Source organism: Bombina bombina, chromosome 3 (assembly GCF_027579735.1).
Source record: "Bombina bombina isolate aBomBom1 chromosome 3, aBomBom1.pri, whole genome shotgun sequence".
In the NCBI taxonomy this organism is placed as follows: Eukaryota; Metazoa; Chordata; class Amphibia; order Anura; family Bombinatoridae; genus Bombina; species Bombina bombina.
In genome coordinates, this window is record NC_069501.1 from 502,518,206 (window position 1) to 502,542,554 (window position 24,349).

Genomic DNA, 24,349 nt, shown 5'->3' on the forward strand with positions numbered 1-24,349 from the left:
GTTGTTTTTTTTACATAATAGACTTCTTTATGATATGCATGATGAGAAGCATTTTTTTAGTGCATCCCTGTGAAAACAAAAAACACAAGTGGTGAGCAGAACAGGCAAAGCTGACATTAAAACTCATAAGCAAATCTATAAATTCATAAGCAATTAAAGGGACATCCAAGCCAAAATTGGAATCCACATGGATGCATTTCAGTTTTGAATACAAGCATTTTTGTTCTTGAGCACTGAGAATATCTAGCTATGATTAACATGCACGTGCAGAGAAAAAAAACATAATTTATGCTTACCTGATAAATTCCTTTCTTCTGTTGTGTGATCAGTCCACGGGTCATCATTACTTCTGGGATATTATCTGCTCCCCTACAGGAAGTGCAAGAGGATTCACCCAGCAGAGTTGCTATATAGCTCCTCCCCTCTACGTCACCTCCAGTCATTCGACCAAAGACCAACGAGAAAGGAGAAGCCAAGGGTGTAGTGGTGACTGGATTATAATTTAAAAAAAATAAATATTTACCTGCCTTAAAAAACAGGGCGGGCCGTGGACTGATCACACAACAGAAGAAAGGAATTTATAAGGTAAGCATAAATTATGTTTTCTTCTGTTATGTGTGATCAGTCCACGGGTCATCATTACTTCTGGGATACCAATACCAAAGCAAAAGTACACGGATGACGGGAGGGATAGGCAGGCTCATTATACAGAAGGAACCACTGCCTGAAGAACCTTTCTCCCAAAAATAGCCTCCGAAGAAGCAAAAGTGTCAAATTTGTAAAATTTGGAAAAAGTATGAAGCGAAGACCAAGTTGCAGCCTTGCAAATCTGTTCAACAGAGGCCTCATTCTTAAAGGCCCAAGTGGAAGCCACAGCTCTAGTAGAATGAGCTGTAATTCTTTCAGGAGGCTGCTGTCCAGCAGACTCATAGGCTAAACGAATTATGCTACGAAGCCAGAAGGAGAGAGAGGTAGCCGAAGCCTTATGACCTCTCCTCTGACCAGAGTACACGACAAACAGGGAAGACGTTTGTCGAAAATCCTTAGTTGCCTGCAAGTAGAACTTGAGGGCACGAACTACATCCAGATTGTGTAGAAGACGTTCCTTCTTTGAAGAAGGATTTGGACACAAGGATGGAACAACAATCTCTTGATTGATATTCCTGTTAGTGACTACCTTAGGTAAGAACCCAGGTTTAGTACGCAGAACTACCTTGTCTGAGTGAAAGATCAGATAAGGAGAATCACAATGTAAGGCTGATAACTCAGAGACTCTTCGAGCCGAGGAAATAGCCATTAAAAATAGAACTTTCCAAGATAACAATTTTATATCAATGGAATGAAGGGGTTCAAACGGAACACCCTGTAAAACGTTAAGAACTAAGTTTAAACTCCATGGCGGAGCAACAGTTTTAAACACAGGCTTGATCCTAGCTAAAGCCTGACAAAAGGCCTGGACGTCTGGATTTTCTGACAGACGCCTGTGAAACAAGATGGACAGAGCTGAGATCTGTCCCTTTAATGAGCTAGCCGATAAACCCTTTTCTAAACCTTCTTGTAGAAAAGACAATATCCTAGGAATCCTAACCTTACTCCAGGAGTAATCTTTGGATTCACACCAGTATAGGTATTTACGCCATATCTTATGGTAAATCCTTCTGGTAACAGGCTTCCTAGCCTGTATCAGGGTATCAATAACCGACTCAGAAAAACCACGTTTTGATAAAATCAAGCGTTCAATTTCCAAGCAGTCAGCTTCAGAGAAGTTAGATTTTGATGTTTGAATGGACCCTGAATCAGAAGGTCCTGTCTTAGAGGTAGAGACCAAGGCGGACAGGATGACATGTCCACTAGATCTGCATACCAAGTCCTGCGTGGCCATGCAGGCGCTATTAGAATCACTGATGCTCTCTCCTGTTTGATTTTGGCAATCAATCGAGGAAGCAGCGGGAAAGGTGGAAACACATAAGCCATCCTGAAGTTCCAAGGTGCTGTCAAAGCATCTATCAGAACCGCTCCCGGATCCCTGGATCTGGATCCGTAGCGAGGAAGTTTGGCGTTCTGGCGAGACGCCATGAGATCTATCTCTGGTTTGCCCCAACGTCGAAGTATTTGGGCAAAGACCTCCGGATGAAGTTCCCACTCCCCCGGATGAAAAGTCTGGCGACTCAAGAAATCCGCCTCCCAGTTCTCCACTCCCGGGATGTGGATTGCTGACAGGTGGCAAGAGTGAGACTCTGCCCAGCAAATTATCTTTGATACTTCCATCATTGCTAGGGAGCTTCTTGTCCCTCCCTGATGGTTGATGTAAGCTACAGTCGTGATGTTGTCCGACTGAAACCTGATGAACCCCCGAGTTTTTAACTGGGGCCAAGCTAGAAGGGCATTGAGAACTGCTCTCAATTCCAGAATGTTTATTGGCAGGAGACTTTCCTCCTGACTCCATTGTCCCTGAGCCTTCAGAGAATTCCAGACAGCGCCCCAACCTAGTAGGCTGGCGTCTGTTGTTACAATTGTCCATTCCGGCCTGCTGAATGGCATCCCCCTGGACAGATGTGGCCGAGAAAGCCACCATAGAAGAGAGTTTCTGGTCTCTTGATCCAGATTCAGAGTGGGGGACAAATCTGAGTAATCCCCATTCCACTGACTCAGCATGCACAATTGCAGCGGTCTGAGATGTAGGCGTGCAAAGGGTACTATGTCCATTGCTGCTACCATTAAGCCGATCACCTCCATGCATTGAGCTACTGACGGGAGTTGAATGGAATGAAGGACACGGCATGCATTTAGAAGCTTTGTTAATCTGTCTTCTGTCAGATAAATCTTCATTTCTACAGAATCTATAAGAGTCCCCAGGAATGGAACTCTTGTGAGAGGAAAGAGAGAACTCTTCTTTTCGTTCACTTTCCATCCATGCGACCTTAGAAATGCCAGAACTAACTCTGTATGAGACTTGGCAGTTTGAAAGCTTGAAGCTTGTATCAGAATGTCGTCTAGGTACGGAGCTACCGAAATTCCTCGCGGTCTTAGTACCGCCAGAAGGGCACCCAGAACCTTTGTGAAGATTCTTGGAGCCGTAGCCAATCCGAATGGAAGGGCTACAAACTGGTAATGCCTGTTTAAGAAGGCAAACCTTAGATACCGGTAATGATCTTTGTGAATCGGTATGTGAAGGTAAGCATCCTTTAAATCCACTGTGGTCATGTACTGACCCTTTTGGATCATGGGTAAGATAGTCCGAATAGTTTCCATTTTGAACGATGGAACTCTTAGGAATTTGTTTAGGATCTTTAAATCCAAGATTGGCCTGAAAGTTCCCTCTTTTTTGGGAACCACAAACAGGTTTGAGTAAAACCCTTGTCCTTGTTCCGACCGCGGAACCGGATGGATCACTCCCATTAATAATAGATCTTGTACACAGCGTAGAAACGCGTCTTTCTTTATTTGGTTTGTTGACAACCTTGACAGATGAAATCTCCCTCTTGGGGGAGAGAATTTGAAGTCTAGAAGGTATCCCTGAGATATGATCTCTAGCGCCCAGGGATCCTGGACATCTCTTGCCCAAGCCTGGGCGAAGAGAGAGAGTCTGCCCCCCACTAGATCCGGTCCCGGATCGGGGGCCCTCGGTTCATGCTGTCTTAGGGGCAGCAGCAGGTTTCCTGGCCTGCTTGCCCTTATTCCAGGACTGGTTAGGTTTCCAGCCTTGTCTGTAACGAGCAACAGCTCCTTCCTGTTTTGGTGCAGTGGAAGTTGATGCTGTTCCTGATTTGAAATTCCGAAAGGGACGAAAATTAGACTGTCTAGCCTTAGCTTTGGCTTTGTCTTGAGGTAGAGCGTGGCCCTTACCTCCTGTAATGTCAGCAATAATTTCTTTCAAACCGGGCCCAAATAAAGTTTGCCCCTTGAAAGGTATATTAAGTAATTTGGACTTAGAAGTTACATCAGCCGACCAGGATTTTAGCCACAGCGCCCTACGTGCCTGAATGGCGAATCCTGAATTCTTAGCCGTAAGTTTGGTTAAATGTACTACGGCCTCCGAAATGAATGAATTAGCTAGTTTAAGGACTCTAAGCCTGTCCGTAATGTCGTCCAGCGTAGCTGAACTAAGGTTCTCTTCCAGAGACTCAATCCAAAATGCTGCCGCAGCCGTAATCGGCGCGATGCATGCAAGGGGTTGTAATATAAAACCTTGTTGAACAAACATTTTCTTAAGGTAACCCTCTAATTTTTTATCCATAGGATCTGAAAAAGCACAGCTATCCTCCACCGGGATAGTGGTGCGCTTAGCTAAAGTAGAAACTGCTCCCTCCACCTTAGGGACCGTTTGCCATAAGTCCCGTGTGGTGGCGTCTATTGGAAACATCTTTCTAAATATTGGAGGGGGTGAGAACGGCACACCGGGTCTATCCCACTCCTTAGTAACAATTTCAGTTAATCTCTTAGGTATAGGAAAAACGTCAGTACTCGCCGGTACCGCAAAGTATTTATCCAACCTACACATTTTCTCTGGTATTGCAACAGTGTTACAATCGTTAAGAGCCGCTAAGACCTCCCCTAGTAATACACGGAGGTTTTCCAATTTAAATTTAAAATTTGAAATATCTGAATCCAATCTGCTTGGATCAGAACCGTCACCTACAGAATGAAGCTCTCCGTCCTCATGCTCTGCAAGCTGTGACGCAGTATCAGACATGGCCCTAGAATTATCAGCGCACTCTGTTCTCACCCCAGAGTGATCACGCTTGCCTCTTAGTTCTGGTAATTTAGCCAAAACTTCAGTCATGACAGTAGCCATATCTTGTAATGTTATCTGTAATGGCTGCCCAGATGTACTAGGCGCCATAATATCACGCACCTCCCGGGCGGGAGATGCAGGTACTGACACGTGAGGCGAGTTAGTCGGCATAACTCTCCCCTCGCTGTTTGGTGAAATTTGTTCAATTTGTACAGATTGGCTTTTATTTAAAGTAGCATCAATACAGTTAGTACATAAATTTCTATTGGGCTCCACCTTGGCATTGGAACAAATGACACAGGTATCTTCCTCTGAATCAGACATGTTTAACACACTAGCAATAAACATGCAACTCGGTTACAATCTTATTTAACAAAAACGTACTGTGCCTCAAGAAGCACTAAACGATTAAATGACAGTTGAAATAATGAACTGAAAAACAGTTATAGCATCAATCCTTGAAAACAACACAACTTTTAGCAAAGGTTTGTTCCCATTAGTAAAGTAACACTAATTAAATTTTAAACATAAAAATTACAGAGCAACGTTTTAAATCACAGTCACTATATAAGTCTCACAGCTCTGCTGAGAGAATCTACCTCCCTTCAAAGAAGTTTGAAGACCCCTGAGTTCTGCTAGAGATGAACCGGATCATGCAGAAAATACAACAGTAACTGACTGGAAATTTTTGATGCGTAGCAAAGAGCGCCAAAAACGGCCCCTCCCTCTCACACACAGCAGTGAGAGAGAAACGAAACTGTCATAATTAAAACAAGCAAACTGCCAAGTGGAAAAATAATGCCCAAATATTTATTCACTCAGTACCTCATTAATGCAAACGATTCTACATTCCAGCAAAAACGTTTAACATAAAAAATACCTATTAAAAGGTTTAATGTACTTTTACAGAGTAATTCCGGTGAAATACCATCCCCAGAATACTAAAGTGTAGAGTATACATACATGTTCATTATAACGGTATGGCAGGATTTTCTCATCAATTCCATTCAGAAAATAAAAACTGCTACATACCTCAATGCAGATTCCACTGCCCGCTGTCCCCTGATCTGAAGTTTTTACCTCCCTCAGATGGCCGAGAAACAGCAATATGATCTTAACTACTCCGGTTAAAATCATAAGAAAAACTCTGGTAGATTCTTCTTCAAACTCTGCCAGAGAGGTAATAACACGCTCCGGTGCTATTGTAAAATAACAAACTTTTGATTGAAGTTCTAAAAACTAAGTATAATCACCATAGTCCTCTCACACCTCCTATCTAGTCTTTGGGTGCAAGAGAATGACTGGAGGTGACGTAGAGGGGAGGAGCTATATAGCAACTCTGCTGGGTGAATCCTCTTGCACTTCCTGTAGGGGAGCAGATAATATCCCAGAAGTAATGATGACCCGTGGACTGATCACACATAACAGAAGAAATGCTAATACTAAAACAGTGATAACTTTTACTAGAAGTATTTTTGCCAATGCATGTATATTGTAAATAGGTTTCTATTCAAAGATGTAATTCATCTATGTGCATTTGAATTTTAAATGGAATGTCCCTTTAACTTTTGTTAACTACTGAAAACAATAAACTGTTTTTATCTTTGACTATTTTAATATATATGATAAAGTAAAAAAACACATTACTTACTCTAAATAGCCTAAGTATTTCAGACAAAACTTTTTTTCCATCAGCTCTGTTTCCAAATCATTACATGGATTCAAACCATGGGTAACCACAATATAAAAGTCAGGGATGTTCAACTAGTGGCTGGGGTGAGAACTGCATATAAAACCAAAAATTATTAATACAGCTCTGTTATGTTGGGTGCTTTGCCGCCTCCTAGTGGACTCTCGCCATCACATATGGGATTAAACTCCAGTGCACTAGCAGGAGGCAAAGCATCCAATTTAACAGATCTTTTAATCCCTCCCACTTTCCCATAATCTCTCAGTCATACATATGACCGAGAGAAAGGAGAAAATTAGGAAAGCTAAAGCAAGGTACGAAAAGTACAAACCTTTTCTGCCGCCAACTGTAGAGAAAATAACAACAATGGCAAGTCTCATGGACACTCACAAATGGGGGCGGGCCAGGCATGTGATTGGCAGGATTAGGATGTGTCATGGGCAGGATTGGAGGCAAAAAGCCAGCGTTGGGAATATGCTGGGGGGGGGGGGCTAGTGTGCCCCCTGGTGACGCCACTGTTAATAGTATAGTGGGATTTTCCTTAATTTAGATAGGTTGACAGTAAGAAATGTATACTTTATGAATCAGCAACTTAACTCTCATTTCATTAATTAATAACAAAGGACCTCTCATTAGAATGACCAATGCAATGACAGGGTAGTTTCAATATATATTAAGTATAATGGACAATATATAAAATCACCCATCCATCTCTCTTTCAGGATATTAAAGAGACACAAAAAACCTTGTAATTGCAAAATATTTCTGTCTTGCTATAGAATGATGCATTAGCCAAGTGTAAACATTTTGAAAATAAACTCAGTTAGCTGTAATTGTTTTTCAATAACCAAACTCTAATCTCAGAACTATTAACTTGATGGAGACAGCTAGCCATAGTCAGTAATACTAGCAAAAGTTGTTTTATAGTTTCTAAACTGATCATCTCTGCTGAGGCCAATAAGGGACATATATGTAGCAGGGTTAGGCTTGTTATGCAATTTCACATAAATCCAACATTTTTTTTAAAGTTAAAACCAGCATTTTAAAGTTGAATGGGCATAAAACACATATGTTTCTTTCATGATTCAGATAGAGCATGCAATGTTAAACAGATATCTAATTTACTTCTATTATACATTTTTTTGTTCCCTTAGTATCTTTTGTTGAAAAACAGGGATGCAAGTTCAGGAGTGTGCATTAGTTTGAAGCACTATGGGCTTGATTTATCAAGCCCTTCACCTTCATTCGACTGCAGGTTCTCACAAAAACCATACGTAGGTAGGCTCAGGAGCAGCAATGCACTACTGGGAGCTAGCTACTAATTAGTGGCTGCACATAAATGCCTTTTTTCATTGGCTCAACTGGTGAGTTCAACAAGCTCACAGTAGTGTAATGTTTGCTTATCAACTTTACAAGTTTCTTCTATCTGAACCACTAAAGAGAAATTTGGGGATTCATTACCATTTAATTTCTATTTCTGAGCATGAGAACATTTGATATTTCTTCAATTTCTTATTATGGACCAGATTACACATGGTGGGCTATTGGAATTTACTGCTTGCACGGCAATTGAACTCAAAGTGAACTTTTAACAGGGCCGGGTTAGCATGCGTATTACAAGTTGAAAGTAAAAAGCGTGTGAGCAAAACCCGATGCACGCTAACTTCATGATTTCGGATATAGCGACTGCACAACGTCTTCCCATAGTGTTAAAAAAACACCCCAAAAAAACCCAAAACCTAACACTTACCGCTTGCGTGCTAACCTGACACACATTAGACCAACTGCGCTAAACCCAATGTTCTTCACATACAGAAAACGTTCTTTTAATTTTTAAATGTATATTTGTTTATATAGCTGAGGATTTTTTTTTTTTAAATAACAGAATTTATGCTTACTGACAAGATTATTTCATTCGGGCTGATGAGCGTCCATAGCTTCATAACATGTGGGATATATTGTAGCCTATCAGGAGGAGTTCAAGAACCCTCACAAAGTTTAGCCCCTCCCACCCCCTCTCCCATTTACATATAGCAGAGGAGAGAGAGAGAGAGAGAGAGAGAGAGAGAAAGAAAAAGACAGAAAGCAAGGTTATGAGGTGCAAATTAAAACTGTCACCCATATACAAAAACAGGGGCTGGGGCTATGGACTCTCTTCAGCCGAAGGAAATACATTATCAATTTTCCTTCTTAGCTGATGAGAGATCATAGCTTCATAACATGTGGGATACAATACCCAAGCTGAGAGTCCATGTTAAGAACGCGTCGAACAAAAAGTAGGCAGTTCCTATTTTTCCAGACACTGAGGCCTGAAAGACTTTCCTGCCAAAAGCTGCATCAGAAAAAGCATAAATGTCAAATTATAAAATTTGAAGAAAAAAAAAAAATGTGAAGGGAAGACCAAGTTGTTGCCTTGCAAATCTGTTCCAAGGAGGCATCACCCTTGAAAGCCTAGGAAGTAGAAACTTATATTGTAAATTTCTACTTCCTACCACAACCAAGTAAGCCTTGCGAATAATCTGCTTGAGCCAGGATGCCAGGGCCACCGCCACAGTTTTCTGACCCTCCTAGGACCAGAGTAGTGGACAAATAAACTGGAAGTTTGTCGAAAGTTTTTAGTAGCCTGAATATAGAACTTTAAAGCTCTGACAACATCTAGGTTGTGAAGTAATCTTTCCTTTTAATTAGAAGGATTTGGACACACAGAAGGAAAAACTATTTCCTGAAGATACCACCCTTGGAAGAAAATCATATTTGGTCCACAGGAAGAAAAGAACCTTTCAGGACAACAGTTTAAAGTCTAAAATATGCATAGGTTTAAAATGAGAACATTGCAGTAAAGAGAAAACTAAATTGAAGTTCCAAGGAGGAGAAATTGGTCTAACAACAGGATAAATTCTCACCAGGGCTTGAACAAAAGTTTGAACATCTGGCAACTTCTCCAACCTTTTGTGAAACAAAAAAGTTAATTTGATATCTTGCCCTTTAGAGAACTAGACAATAGGCCCCTTATCTAGTTCAACCTAAAGGAACTAAGTTTTTAAAGTTTTTAAAGGATTTCCAAGAAAAAAAACCTCAAGAAGAACACCAAAGAAAGTAAGCATTCCAGATTATTTGATAACGTTAGTTAACTGGCTTACATGCATGAAGCAAAGTAGAGATATCCGAGTCAGAGAAACCCATCATCTTGAGGTCTAAGCATTTAACCTTCACACCGTAAAATTCAGCAAACTGAGATCTAGATGAAACATAGGTCCTGGAGACAGAAGATACTGCCTTAGGGATAGGGTCCATGTAGGAAGAGGAGACATATGAATTAGGTCAGCATACTAAGTTCTGCAGGCTCAGGCCAAAGTTATGAGAATTACTGAAGCTGAATCCTGTTTGATTCTTGGAATGACTCTTAAAAGAAGAATAAATTGGTAAAACAGGAACGTTAAATAAAATATTCAGGGACAAACTAAGGCATCTATCATAGAGATTTTGAGTCTATATCTGGCACAATATGCTTGAAGCTGTGATTCAGCTTGTACACCATTAGACCTATACATGGTAGAACCCAATTTAGAATAAGATGGTTGAATATGTCTTGATGAAAAACCCATTCTCCTGACTGAACAGATTAAAGTAGTCTGTTTCCCAGTTGTTCACTCCTTGAATATGAAGTTGATAGAGAACAGCTTTCCTTCTCTATTCATAACAGAACAAAAGAGTAATTTCTTGGATGGTGAGGGAGATGCAAGTCTTTACTTGATAGTTAATTTAGGCAACCACTATAAAGATGTCTGATTAGAAATGTAGATGGGATTTGAATGAGAATGGATCATGGCCTGAAGAGCTCTAAGAAACGCTCCATAATGTTGAGTGGTAACCTCGCCTCCAGAGGGAACCAAACTCCTTGCATCCCTCAAGACCTCCAGATGGTGCACTGGCCCAGGCAAGTGCTGATGTGAGGACTGAAAACAAAGAAAGGAAAGCAAAAAGGATGTATAAATGCTATAGAGCAAGGAAAAAAAACACTTTGAAATAGCCTTAAGAAAATAGGAACCTGGTAAGACACCGTAATAGCTGCCTGAACATTAGGGCTTAATTTCCACATTTGCTAGGTAGACTCATGAATTCTAAGTGAAATACCGAGTAGAGCACCTTATCACACCTGAACCTGAGAATGAGTCTGATTCCTGTTTTGCAGCTCTTGCTTTGTCCTTGAAGCACAGGAGTACTGAGGAAAAACTTGCATCAGATAAAAATATGTTAAAATATACATATTAAGATAACTGTAAAGAGGAAAACAGCATCCACCTGTCTAATCAAATTATAGATTCTTTATTTGTAAAACTAGGCTTGACATAGATAATGTGTATTGAGACTAGCAATGCGTGTTGATGCAAATACTAAAATATTTTCATAGATGTTTGCATGTAGCTGAACATACATTTTAGCATCTGAGATCAAAGTAATTAGACTATGCAGAGTTACATACAGTATCTCACAAAAGTCAGTACACCCCTCACATTTTTGTAAATATTTTATTATATATTTTCATGTGACAACACTGAAGAAATGACACTTTGCTACAATGTAAAGTAGTGAGTGTACAGCCTGTATTACAGTATAAATTTGCTGTCCCCTCAAAATAACCACACACAGCCATTAATGTCTAAACCGTTGGCAACAAAAGTGAGTACACCCCTAAGTGGAAATGTCCAAATTGGGCCCAAAGTGTCAATATTTTGTGTGGCCACCATTATTTTCCAGCACTGCTTTAACCCTCTTGGGCATGGAGTTCACCGGAGCTTCACATGTTGCCACTGGAGTCATCTTCCTCTCCTCCATGACAACATCACAGAGCTGGTGGATGTTAGAGACCTTGCACTCCCCCACCTTCAGTTTGAGGATGCCCCACAGATGCTCAATAGGGTTTAGGTCTGGAGACATGCTTGGCCAGTCCATCACCTTTACCCTCAGCTTCTTTAGCAAGGCAGTGGTCGTCTTGGAGGTGTGTTTGGGGTCGTTATGTTGAATACTGTCCTGCGGCTCAGTCTCCACTTCAGTATGTCACAGTACATGTTGGCATTCATGGTTCCCTCAATGAATTGTAGCTCTCCAGTGCCGGCAGCACTCATGCAGGCCCGACCATGACACTCCCACCACCATGCTTGACTGTAGACAAGACAAACTTGTCTTTGTATTCCTCAACTGTTTGCCGCCACACACGCTTGACACCATCTTAACCAAATAAGTTTATTTTGGTCTCATTGGACCACAGGACATGGTTCCAGTAATCCATGTCCTTAGTCTGCTTGTATTCAGCAAACTGTTTGCAGGCTTTCTTGTGCATTATCTTTAGAAGAGGCTTTCTTCTGGGACGACAGCCATGCAGACCAATTTGATGCAGTGTGCGGCGTATGGTCTGAGCACTGACAGGCTGACCCCCCACCCCTTCAACCTCTGCAGCAATGCTGGCAGCACTCATATGTCTATTTCCCAAAGACAACCTCTGGATGTAAAACTGAGCACATGCACTCAATTTCTTTGGTCGACCATTGGGAGGCCTGTTCTGAATGGAACCTGTCCTGTGAAACCACTGTATGGTCTTGCCCACCGTACTGCAACTCAGTTTCAGGGCCTTGGCAATCTTCTTATAGCCTAGGCCATGTTTATGTAGAACAACAATTCTTTTTTTCAGATCCTCAGAGAGTTCTTTGTCATGAGGTGCCATGTTGAACTTCCAGTGACCAGTATGAGAGAGTGTGAGTGCGATAATACCAAATTTAACACACCTGCACCACATTCACACCTGAGACTTTGTAACACTAATGATTTTACATGACACTGGGGAGGGAAAATGGCTTATTGGGCCCAATTTAGACATTTTCACTTAGGGGTGTACTCACTTTTGTTGCCAATGGTTTAGACATTATTGGCTGTGTGTTGAGTTATTTTGAGGGGACAGCAAATTTACACTCTGTTATACAGGTTGCATACTCACTACTTTACATTGTAGCAAAGTGTAATTTCTTCAGTGTTGTCACATGAAAATATATAATAAAATATTTACAAAAATGTGAAGGGTGTACTCACTTTTGTGAGATTATGTATGTATATATACAGTATATATATATATATATATATATATATATATATATATATATATATATATATCTCACACATTAAAAAGTACCTTGTTGAAGATATACTTGGAGCATATAAAACTCACTCACTTATAAGAAAAACATAATTTATGCTTACATGATAAATTTATTTCTCTTGTAGTGTATCCAGTCCACGGATCATCCATTACTTGTGGGATATTCTCCTTCCCAACAGGAAGTTGCAAGAGGATCACCCACAGCAGAGCTGCTATATAGCTCCTCCCCTCACTGCCATATCCAGTCATTCGACCGAAACAAGACGAGAAAGGAGAAACCATAGGGTGCAGTGGTGACTGTAGTTTAATTAAAATTTAGACCTGCCTTAAAAGGACAGGGCGGGCCGTGGACTGGATACACTACAAGAGAAATAAATTTATCAGGTAAGCATAAATTATGTTTTCTCTTGTTAAGTGTATCCAGTCCACGGATCATCCATTACTTGTGGGATACCAATACCAAAGCTAAAGTACACGGATGATGGGAGGGACAAGGCAGGAACTTAAACGGAAGGAACCACTGCCTGTAGAACCTTTCTCCCAAAAACAGCCTCCGAAGAAGCAAAAGTGTCAAATTTGTAAAATTTTGAAAAGGTGTGAAGCGAAGACCAAGTCGCAGCCTTGCAAATCTGTTCAACAGAGGCCTCATTTTTAAAGGCCCAGGTGGAAGCCACAGCTCTAGTAGAATGAGCTGTAATCCTTTCAGGGGGCTGCTGTCCAGCAGTCTTATAGGCTAAGCGTATTATGCTCCGAAGCCAAAAGGAGAGAGAGGTTGCCAAAGCTTTTTGACCTCTCCTCTGTCCAGAGTAAACGACAAACAGGGCAGATGTTTGACGAAAATCTTTAGTAGCCTGTAAGTAAAACTTCAAGGCACGGACTACGTCCAGATTATGCAAAAGACGTTCCTTCTTTGAAGAAGGATTAGGACACAATGATGGAACAACAATCTCTTGATTGATATTCCTGTTAGAAACCACCTTAGGTAAAAACCCAGGTTTGGTACGCAGAACTACCTTGTCTGAATGAAAAATCAGATAAGGAGAATCACAATGTAAGGCAGATAACTCAGAGACTCTTCGAGCCGAGGAAATAGCCATCAAAAACAGAACTTTCCAAGATAAAAGTTTAATATCAATGGAATGAAGGGGTTCAAACTGAACTCCCTGAAGAACTTTAAGAACCAAGTTTAAGCTCCACGGGGGAGCAACAGTTTTAAACACAGGCTTAATCCTAACCAAAGCCTGACAAAATGCCTGGACGTCTGGAACTTCTGCCAGACGCTTGTGCAAAAGAATAGACAGAGCAGAGATCTGTCCTTTTAAAAAACTAGCTGATAAGCCTTTGTCCAAACCCTCTTGGAGAAAGGACAATATCCTAGGAATCCTAACCTTACTCCATGAGTAACTCTTGGATTCACACCAATAAAGATATTTACACCATATCTTATGGTAGATTTTCCTGATGACAGGCATCCGAGCCTGTATTAAGGTATCAATGACTGACTCGGAGAAGCCACGCCTTGATAGAATCAAGCGTTCAATCTCCATGCAGTCAGTCTCAGAGAAAGTAGATTTGGATGATTGAAAGGACCTTGTATTAGAAGGTCCTGCCTCAGAGGCAGAGTCCATGGTGGAAGAGATGACATGTCCACTAGGTCTGCATACCAGGTCCTGCGTGGCCACGCAGGCGCTATCAGAATCACCAATGCTCTCTCCTGTTTGATTTTGGCAATCAGTCGAGGGAGCAGAGGAAACGGTGGAAACACATAGGCCAGGTTGAAGAACCAACGAGCTGCTAGAGCATCTATCAGCGTTGCTCCCGGGTCCCTGGATCCGTAACAAGGAAGCTTGGCGTTCTGGCGAGACGCCATGAGATCCAGTTCTGGTTTGCCCCAACGATGGACCAGTTGAGCAAACACCTCCGGATGGAGTTCCCACTCCTCCGGATGAAAAGTCTGACGACTTAGAAAATCCGCCTCCCAGTTCTCTACGCCTGGGATGTGGATCGCTGACAGGTGGCAAGAGTGAGACTCTGCCCAGCGAATTATCTTTGAGACTTCTAACATCGCTAGGGAACTCCTGGTTCCCCCTTGATGGTTGATGTAAGCCACAGTCGTGATGTTGTCCGACTGAAATCTGATGAACCTCAGTGTTGCTAACTGAGGCCAAGCTAGAAGAGCATTGAATATTGCTCTTAACTCCAGAATATTTATTGGGAGAAGTTTCTCCTCCGGAGTCCACGATCCCTGAGCCTTCAGGGAGTTCCAGACTGCGCCTCAACCTAGAAGGCTGGCATCTGTTGTTACAATCGTCCAATCTGGCCTGTGAAAGGTCATACCCTTGGACAGATGGACCCGAGAAAGCCACCAGAGAAGAGAATCTCTGGTCTCTTGATCCAGATTTAGCAGAGGGGACAAATCTGAGTAATCCCCATTCCACTGACTTAGCATGCATAATTGCAGCGGTCTGAGATGCAGGCGCGCAAATGGCACTATGTCCATTTCCGCTACCATTAAGCCGATTACTTCCATGCACTGAGCCACTGACGGGCGTGGAATGGAATGAAGGACACGGCAAGCATTTAGAAGTTTTGATAACCTGGACACCGTCAGGTAAATTTTCATCTCTACAGAATCTATAAGAGTCCCTAGGAAGGAGACTCTTGTGAGTGGTGATAGAGAACTCTTTTCCACGTTCACTTTCCACCCATGCGACCTCAGAAATGCCAGAACTATCTCTGTATGAGACTTGGCAATTTGAAAGCTTGACGCCTGTATCAGGATGTCGTCTAGATACGGAGCCACCGCTATGCCTCGCGGTCTTAGAACCGCCAGAAGTGAGCCCAGAACCTTTGTAAAAATTCTCGGGGCAGTGGCCAACCCGAAGGGAAGAGCTACAAATTGGTAATGCCCGTCTAGAAAGGCAAACATTAGGAACCGATGATGATCTTTGTGAATCGGTATGTGAAGGTAGGCATCCTTTAAGTCCACTGTGGTCATGTACTGACCCTCTTGGATCATGGGTAGGATGGTCCGAATAGTTTCCATTTTGAATGATGGAACTCTGAGGAATTTGTTTAAGATCTTTAGATCCAAGATTGGTCTGAAGATTCCCTCTTTCTTGGGAATCACAAACAGATTTGAATAAAATCCCTGTCCTTGTTCCGCCCGCGGAACTGGATGGATCACTCCCATTACTAGGAGGTCTTGCACACAGCTTAGGAATGCCTCTTTCTTTATCTAGTTTGATGTTAACCTTGAAAGATGAAATCTCCCTTGTGGAGGAGAAGCTTTGAAGTCCAGAAGATATCCCTGAGATATGATCTCCAACGCCCAGGGATCCTGAACATCTCTTGCCCACGCCTGGGCGAAGAGAGAAAGTCTGCCCCCCACTAGATCCGTTTCCGGATAGGGGGCCGTTCCTTCATGCTGTCTTGGGGGCAGCAGCAGGCTTCCTGGCCTGCTTGCCCTTGTTCCAGGACTGGTTAGGTTTCCAGGCCTGTCTGGAATGAGCAACAGTTCCCTCTTGTTTTGAAGCGGAGGAAGTTGATGCTGCTCCTGACTTGAAATTTTGAAAGGCACGAAAATTAGACTGTTTGGCCTTTGATTTGGCCCTGTCCTGAGGAAGGGTATGACCCTTGCCTCCAGTAATGTCAGCAATAATTTCCTTCAAGCCAGGCCCGAATAAGGACTGCCCCTTGAAAGGAATGTTGAGTAATTTAGACTTTGAAGTCACGTCAGCTGACCAGGATTTAAGCCATAGCGCCCTACGCGCCTGGATGGCGAATCCGGAATTCTTAGCCGTTAGTTTAGTCAAATGAACAATGGCATCAGAAACAAATGAGTTAGCTAGCTTAAGCGTTCTAAGCTTGTCAATAACTTCATTCAATGGAGCTGTCTGGATGGCCTCTTCCAGGGCCTCAAACCAGAATGCCGCCGCAGCAGTGACAGGCGCAATGCATGCAAGGGGCTGTAAAATAAAACCTTGTTGAATAAACATTTTCTTAAGGTAACCCTCCAATTTTTTATCCATTGGATCTGAAAAAGCACAACTGTCCTCAACCGGGATAGTGGTACGCTTTGCTAACGTAGAAACTGCTCCCTCCACCTTAGGGACCGTCTGCCATAAGCCCCGTGTAGTGGCGTCTATTGGAAACATTTTTCTAAATATAGGAGGTGGGAAAAAGGGCACACCGGGTCTATCCCACTCCTTGCTAATAATTTCTGTAAGCCTTTTAGGTATAGGAAAAACGTCAGTACACACCGGCACCGCATAGTATCTATCCAGCTTACACAATTTCTCTGGAATTGCAACTGTGTTACAGTCATTCAGAGCAGCTAATACCTCCCCAAGCAATACACGGAGGTTCTCAAGCTTAAATTTAAAATTAGAAATCTCTGAATCAGGTTTCCCCGAGTCAGAGATGTCACCCACAGACTGAAGCTCTCCGTCCTCATGTTCTGCATACTGTGACGCAGTATCAGACATGGCTCAAACAGCATTTGCGCGCTCTGTATCTCTCCTAACCCCAGAGCTATCGCGCTTGCCTCTTAATTCAGGCAATCTAGATAATACCTCTGACAGGGTATTATTCATGATTGCAGCCATGTCCTGCAAGGTAATCGCTATGGGCGTCCCTGATGTAATTGGCGCCATATTAGCGTGCGTCCCCTGAGCGGGAGGCAAAGGGTCTGACACGTGGGGAGAGTTAGTCGGCATACCTTCCCCCTCGACAGAACCCTCTGGTGATAATTCTTTTATAGATAAAGACTGATCTTTACTGTTTAAGGTGAAATCAATACATTTAGTACACATTCTCCTATGGGGCTCCACCATGGCTTTCAAACATAATGAACAAGTAGGTTCCTCTGTGTCAGACATGTTTAAACAGACTAGCAATGAGACTAGCAAGCTTGGAAAACACTTTAAAACAAGTTTACAAGCAATATAAAAAACGTTACTGCGCCTTTAAGAAACACAAATTTTCCCAAATTGTGAAATAACAGTGAAAAATAACAAACTTTTGATTGAAGAAATAAACTAAGTATAAAACACCACAGTCCTCTTACGACCTCCATCTTAGTTGAGAGTTGCAAGAGAATGACTGGGTATGGCAGTGAGGGGAGGAGCTATATAGCAGCTCTGCTGTGGGTGATCCTCTTGCAACTTCCTGTTGGGAAGGAGAATATCCCACAAGTAATGGATGATCCGTGGACTGGATACACTTAACAAGAGAAATAAAGTACATCTATCTGTATAGAAAGGAAGATGTATAGAAAGGTAGATATTGGCTCACTATAGAATAATACTGTACTGTTCTAGAGTATATATATATATTAGAATTAGATATGCAGGAATTGAAATATGGTATGAGCTTGACAAAAACATACATTTGGTTAGAAACATGCATGTAACAGATTTGTACATCACCCTGTGAAAAGTCATGCAACCATAACATAGTAAATGTTCTTGCTCGAAGGAATGAATATTCAAAGTTTAGCAACTGCAAAAAGATCTTGTACATTCTGCAATGCAAACTCAGATTATAAAATCAGTCTCTGCAGAGATAATTTAAGTCTGTTGTACTATTTCATAACTAAATATAGTATTAATAAACTGTAAGCAAATTATGCCTTTTTAAATCTGTTTTCCAAAGAACACTACAGAAACTCTGTCATAATTGATCATACTCTAGCAGCAAGGACATACAGTGGGGCAAAAAAGTATTTAGTCAGCCACCAATTGTGCAAGTTCTCCCACTTAAGAAGATGAGAGAGGCCTGTGATTTTCATCATAGGTACACCTCAACTATGAGAGACAAAATGTGGAAACAAATCCAGACAATCACATTGTCTGATTTGGAAAGAATTTATTTGCATATTATGGTGGAAAATAAGTATTTGGTCACCTACAAACAAGCAAAATTTCTGGCTCTCACAGACCTGTATCTTCTTCTTTTAGAGGCTCCTCTGTCCTTCACTCATTACCTGTATTAATGGCACCTGTTTGAACTTGTTATCAGTATAAAAGACACCTATCCACAACCTCAAACAATCACACTCCAAACTCCACTATGGTGAAGACCAAAGAGCTGTCGAAGCACACCAGAAACAAAATTGTAGACCTGCACCAGACAATCTGCAATAGGCAAGCAGCTTGGTTTGAAGAAATCAACTGTGGGAGCAATAATTAGAAAATGGAAGACATACAAGACCACTGATAATCTCCCTCGATCTGGGGCTCCACGCAAGATCTCACCCTGTGGGGTCAAAATGATCACAAGAACGGTGAGCAAACATCCCAGAACCACACGGGGGGACCTAGTGAATGACCTGCAGAGAGCTGGGACCAACGTAACAAAGGCTACCATCAGTAACACACTACGCCGCCAGGGACTCAGATCCTGCAGTGCCAGACGTGTCCCCCTGCTTAAGACAGTACATGTTCAGACCCCTCCGAAGTATGCTAGAGAGCATTTGGATGATCCAGAAGCAGATTGGGAGAATGTCATATGGTCAGATAAAACCAAAGTAGAACTGTTTGGTAGAAACACAACTCGTCGTGTTTGGAGAGAGAATGCTGAGTTGCAACCAAAGAACACCATACCTACTGTGAAGCATGGGGGTGGCAACATCATGCTTTGGGGCTGTTTCTCTGCAAAGGGAACAGGACGACTGATCCGTGTACATGAAAGAATGAATGGGGCCATGTATCGTGAGATTTTGAGTGCAAACCTCCTTCCATCAGCAAGGGCATTGAAGATGAAACGTGGCTGGGTCTTTCAGCATGACAATGATCCCAAACACACCGCCTGGGCAACGAAGGAGTGGCTTTGTAAGAAGCATTTCAAGGTCCTGGAGTGGCCTAGCCAGTCTCCAGATCTCAACCCCATAGAAAACCTTTGGAGGGAGTTGAAAATCTGTGTTGTCCAGCAACAGCCCCAAAACATCACTGCTCTAGAGGAGATCTGCATGCAGGAATGGGCCAACATACCAGCAACAGTGTGTGACAACCTTGTGAAGACGTTTGACCTCTGTCATTGCCAACAAAGGATATATAACGAAGTATTGAGATGAACTTTTGATATTGACCAAATACTTATTTTCCACCATAATTTGCAAATAAATTCTTTCCAAATCAGACAATGTGATTGTTTGGATTTGATTCCACATTTTGTCTCTCATAGTTGAGGTATACCCATGATGAAAATTACAGGCCTCTCTCATCTTCTTAAGTGGGAGAACTTGCACAATTGGTGACTGACTAAATACTTTTTTGCCCTACTGTACATGTAATATTATATGTATACATTTTGTATGCAAATTTAAGCATCTGAGATAAAAAAAAAACAGAATTTATGTTTACCTGATAAATTACTTTCTCCAACGGTGTGTCCGGTCCACGGCGTCATCCTTACTTGTGGGATATTCTCTTCCCCAACAGGAAATGGCAAAGAGCCCAGCAAAGCTGGTCACATGATCCCTCCTAGGCTCCGCCTTCCCCAGTCATTCGACCGACGTAAAGGAGGAATATTTGCATAGGAGAAATCATATGATACCGTGGTGACTGTAGTTAAAGAAAATAAATCATCAGACCTGATTAAAAAACCAGGGCGGGCCGTGGACCGGACACACCGTTGGAGAAAGTAATTTATCAGGTAAACATAAATTCTGTTTTCTCCAACATAGGTGTGTCCGGTCCACGGCGTCATCCTTACTTGTGGGAACCAATACCAAAGCTTTAGGACACGGATGAAGGGAGGGAGCAAATCAGGTCACCTAGATGGAAGGCACCACGGCTTGCAAAACCTTTCTCCCAAAAATAGCCTCAGAAGAAGCAAAAGTATCAAATTTGTAAAATTTAGTAAAAGTGTGCAGTGAAGACCAAGTCGCTGCCTTACATATCTGATCAACAGAAGCCTCGTTCTTGAAGGCCCATGTGGAAGCCACAGCCCTAGTGGAATGAGCTGTGATTCTTTCAGGAGGCTGCCGTCCGGCAGTCTCGTAAGCCAATCTGATGATGCTTTTAAGCCAAAAGGAGAGAGAGGTAGAAGTTGCTTTTTGACCTCTCCTTTTACCAGAATAAACAACAAACAAGGAAGATGTTTGTCTAAAATCCTTTGTAGCATCTAAATAGAATTTTAAAGCACGAACAACATCCAAATTGTGCAACAAACGTTCCTTCTTTGAAACTGGATTCGGACACAAAGAAGGCACGACTATCTCCTGGTTAATGTTTTTGTTAGAAACAACTTTCGGAAGAAAACCAGGTTTAGTACGCAAAACCACCTTATCTGCATGGAACACCAGATAAGGAGGAGAACACTGCAGAGCAGATAATTCTGAAACTCTTCTAGCAGAAGAAATTGCAACCAAAAACAAAACTTTCCAAGATAATAACTTAATATCAACGGAATGTAAGGGTTCAAACGGAACCCCCTGAAGAACTGAAAGAACTAAATTGAGACTCCAAGGAGGAGTCAAAGGTTTGTAAACAGGCTTGATTCTAACCAGAGCCTGAACAAAGGCTTGAACATCTGGCACAGCTGCCAGCTTTTTGTGAAGTAACACAGATAAGGCAGAAATCTGTCCCTTCAAAGAACTTGCAGATAATCCTTTCTCCAAACCTTCTTGAAGAAAGGATAGAATCCTAGGAATTTTTATCTTGTCCCAAGGGAATCCTTTAGATTCACACCAACAGATATATTTTTTCCATATTTTGTGGTAGATTTTTCTAGTTACAGGCTTTCTGGCCTGAACAAGAGTATCAATGACAGAATCTGAGAACCCTCGCTTTGATAAGATCAAGCGTTCAATCTCCAGGCAGTCAGTTGGAGTGAGACCAGATTTGGATGTTCGAACGGACCTTGAACAAGAAGGTCCCGTCTCAAAGGTAGCTTCCATGGTGGAGCCGATGACATATTCACCAGGTCTGCATACCAAGTCCTGCGTGGCCACGCAGGAGCTATCAAGATCACCGATGCCCTCTCCTGATTGATCCTGGCTACCAGCCTGGGGATGAGAGGAAACGGCGGGAATACATAAGCTAGTTTGAAGGTCCAAGGTGCTACTAGTGCATCTACTAGAGTCGCCTTGGGATCCCTGGATCTGGACCCGTAGCAAGGAACCTTGAAGTTCTGACGAGAGGCCATCAGATCCATGTCTGGAATGCCCCACAACTGAGTAATTTGGGCAAAGATTTCCGGATGGAGTTCCCACTCCCCCGGATGAAATGTCTGACGACTCAGAAAATCCGCTTCCCAATTTTCCACTCCTGGGATGTGGATTGCAGACAAGTGGCAGGAGTGAGTCTCCGTCCATTGAATGATTTTGGTCACTTCTTCCATCGCCAGGGAACTCCTTTTCCCCCCTGATGGTTGATGTATGCAACAGTCGTCATGTTGTCTGATTGAAACCGTATGAATTTGGCCTTTGCTAGCTGAGGCCAAGCCTTGAGAGCATTGAATATCGCTCTCAGTTCCATAATATTTATCGGGAGAAGAGATTCTTCCCGAGACCAAAGACCCTGAGCTTTCAGGGGTCCCCAGACCGCGCCCCAGCCCACCAGACTGGCGTCGGTCGTGACAATGACCCACTCTGGTCTGCGGAAGCTCATCCCCTGTGACAGGTTGTCCAGGGACAGCCACCAACGGAGTGAATCTCTGGTCCTCTGATCTACTTGTATCGTCGGAGACAAGTCTGTATAATCCCCATTCCACTGACTGAGCATGCACAGTTGTAATGGTCTTAGATGAATTCGCGCAAAAGGAACTATGTCCATTGCCGCTACCATCAAACCTATTACTTCCATGCAATGCGCTATGGAAGGAAGAGGAACAGAATGAAGTACTTGACAAGAGTTTAGAAGTTTTGATTTTCTGGCCTCTGTCAGAAAAATCCTCATTTCTAAGGAGTCTATTATTGTTCCCAAGAAGGGAACCCTTGTTGACGGAGATAGAGAACTTTTTTCTACGTTCACTTTCCACCCGTGAGATCTGAGAAAGGCCAGGACAATGTCCGTGTGAGCCTTTGCTTGTGGAAGGGACGACGCTTGAATCAGAATGTCGTCCAAGTAAGGTACTACTGCAATGCCCCTTGGTCTTAGCACCGCTAGAAGGGACCCTAGTACCTTTGTGAAAATTCTTGGAGCAGTGGCTAATCCGAACGGAAGTGCCACAAACTGGTAATGCTTGTCCAGGAATGCGAACCTTAGGAACCGATGATGTTCCTTGTGGATAGGAATATGTAGATACGCATCCTTTAAATCCACCGTGGTCATGAATTGACCTTCCTGGATGGAAGGAAGAATTGTTCGAATGGTTTCCATTTTGAACGATGGAACCTTGAGAAACTTGTTTAGGATCTTGAGATCTAAGATTGGTCTGAATGTTCCCTCTTTTTTGGGAACTACGAACAGATTGGAGTAGAACCCCATCCCTTGTTCTCCTAATGGAACAGGATGAATCACTCCCATTTTTAACAGGTCTTCTACACAATGTAAGAATGCCTGTTTTTTTATGTGGTCTGAAGACAATTGAGACCTGTGGAACCTCCCCCTTGGGGGAAGCCCCTTGAATTCCAGAAGATAACCTTGGGAGACTATTTCTAGCGCCCAAGGATCCAGAACATCTCTTGCCCAAGCCTGAGCGAAGAGAGAGAGTCTGCCCCCCACCAGATCCGGTCCCGGATCGGGGGCCAACATCTCATGCTGTCTTGGTAGCAGTGGCAGGTTTCTTGGCCTGCTTTCCTTTGTTCCAGCCTTGCATTGGCCTCCAGGCTGGCTTGGCTTGAGAAGTATTACCCTCTTGCTTAGAGGACGTAGCACTTGGGGCTGGTCCGTTTCTGCGAAAGGGACGAAAATTAGGTTTATTTTTGGCCTTGAAAGACCTATCCTGAGGAAGGGCGTGGCCCTTGCCCCCAGTGATATCAGAAATAATCTCTTTCAAGTCAGGGCCAAACAGCGTTTTCCCCTTGAAAGGAATGTTAAGCAATTTGTTCTTGGAAGACGCATCCGCTGACCAAGATTTTAGCCAAAGCGCTCTGCGCGCCACAATAGCAAACCCAGAATTTTTCGCCGCTAATCTAGCCAATTGCAAAGTGGCGTCTAGGGTGAAAGAGTTAGCCAATTTGAGAGCATGAATTCTGTCCAAAATCTCCTCATAAGAAGAATCTTTATTGAGCGCCTTTTCTAGTTCATCGAACCAGAAACACGCTGCTGTAGTGACAGGAACAATGCATGAAATTGGTTGTAGAAGGTAACCTTGCTGAACAAACATCTTTTTAAGCAAACCCTCTAATTTTTTATCCATAGGATCTTTGAAAGCACAACTATCTTCTATGGGTATAGTGGTGCGTTTGTTTAGAGTAGAAACCGCCCCCTTGACCTTGGGGACTGTCTGCCATAAGTCCTTTCTGGAGTCGACCATAGGAAACAATTTCTTAAATATAGGGGGAGGGACGAAAGGTATGCCGGGCCTTTCCCATTCTTTATTTACAATGTCCGCCACCCGCTTGGGTATAGGAAAAGCTTCGGGGGGCCCCGGGACCTCTAGGAACTTGTCCATTTTACATAATTTCTCTGGAATGACCAAATTCTCACAATCATCCAGAGTAGATAACACCTCCTTAAGCAGGGCGCGGAGATGTTCCAATTTAAATTTAAATGTAATCACATCAGGTTCAGCTTGTTGAGAAATTTTCCCTGAATCTGAAATTTCTCCCTGGCCCCCTCAGACTGGTGTAGGGGCATTTCAGAACCAATATCATCAGCGTCCT

The 24,349-nt window shown here is 42.7% G+C and overlaps 1 protein-coding gene across 1 annotated transcript in view; it reads right to left on the reverse strand.

The window, feature by feature from the left end:
• Positions 1–24,349, reverse strand: part of SFT2D2 (SFT2 domain containing 2) — a 267,916-nt gene that overhangs the window by 183 nt on the left and 243,384 nt on the right. The window contains exon 8 of the mRNA XM_053706876.1: positions 1–67. This exon is cut by the window's left edge and continues 183 nt beyond it. Within this exon, the coding sequence (XP_053562851.1) occupies positions 28–67 (40 nt within the window). The 3' untranslated portion in view covers positions 1–27. The remainder of the gene's footprint in view (positions 68–24,349) is intronic.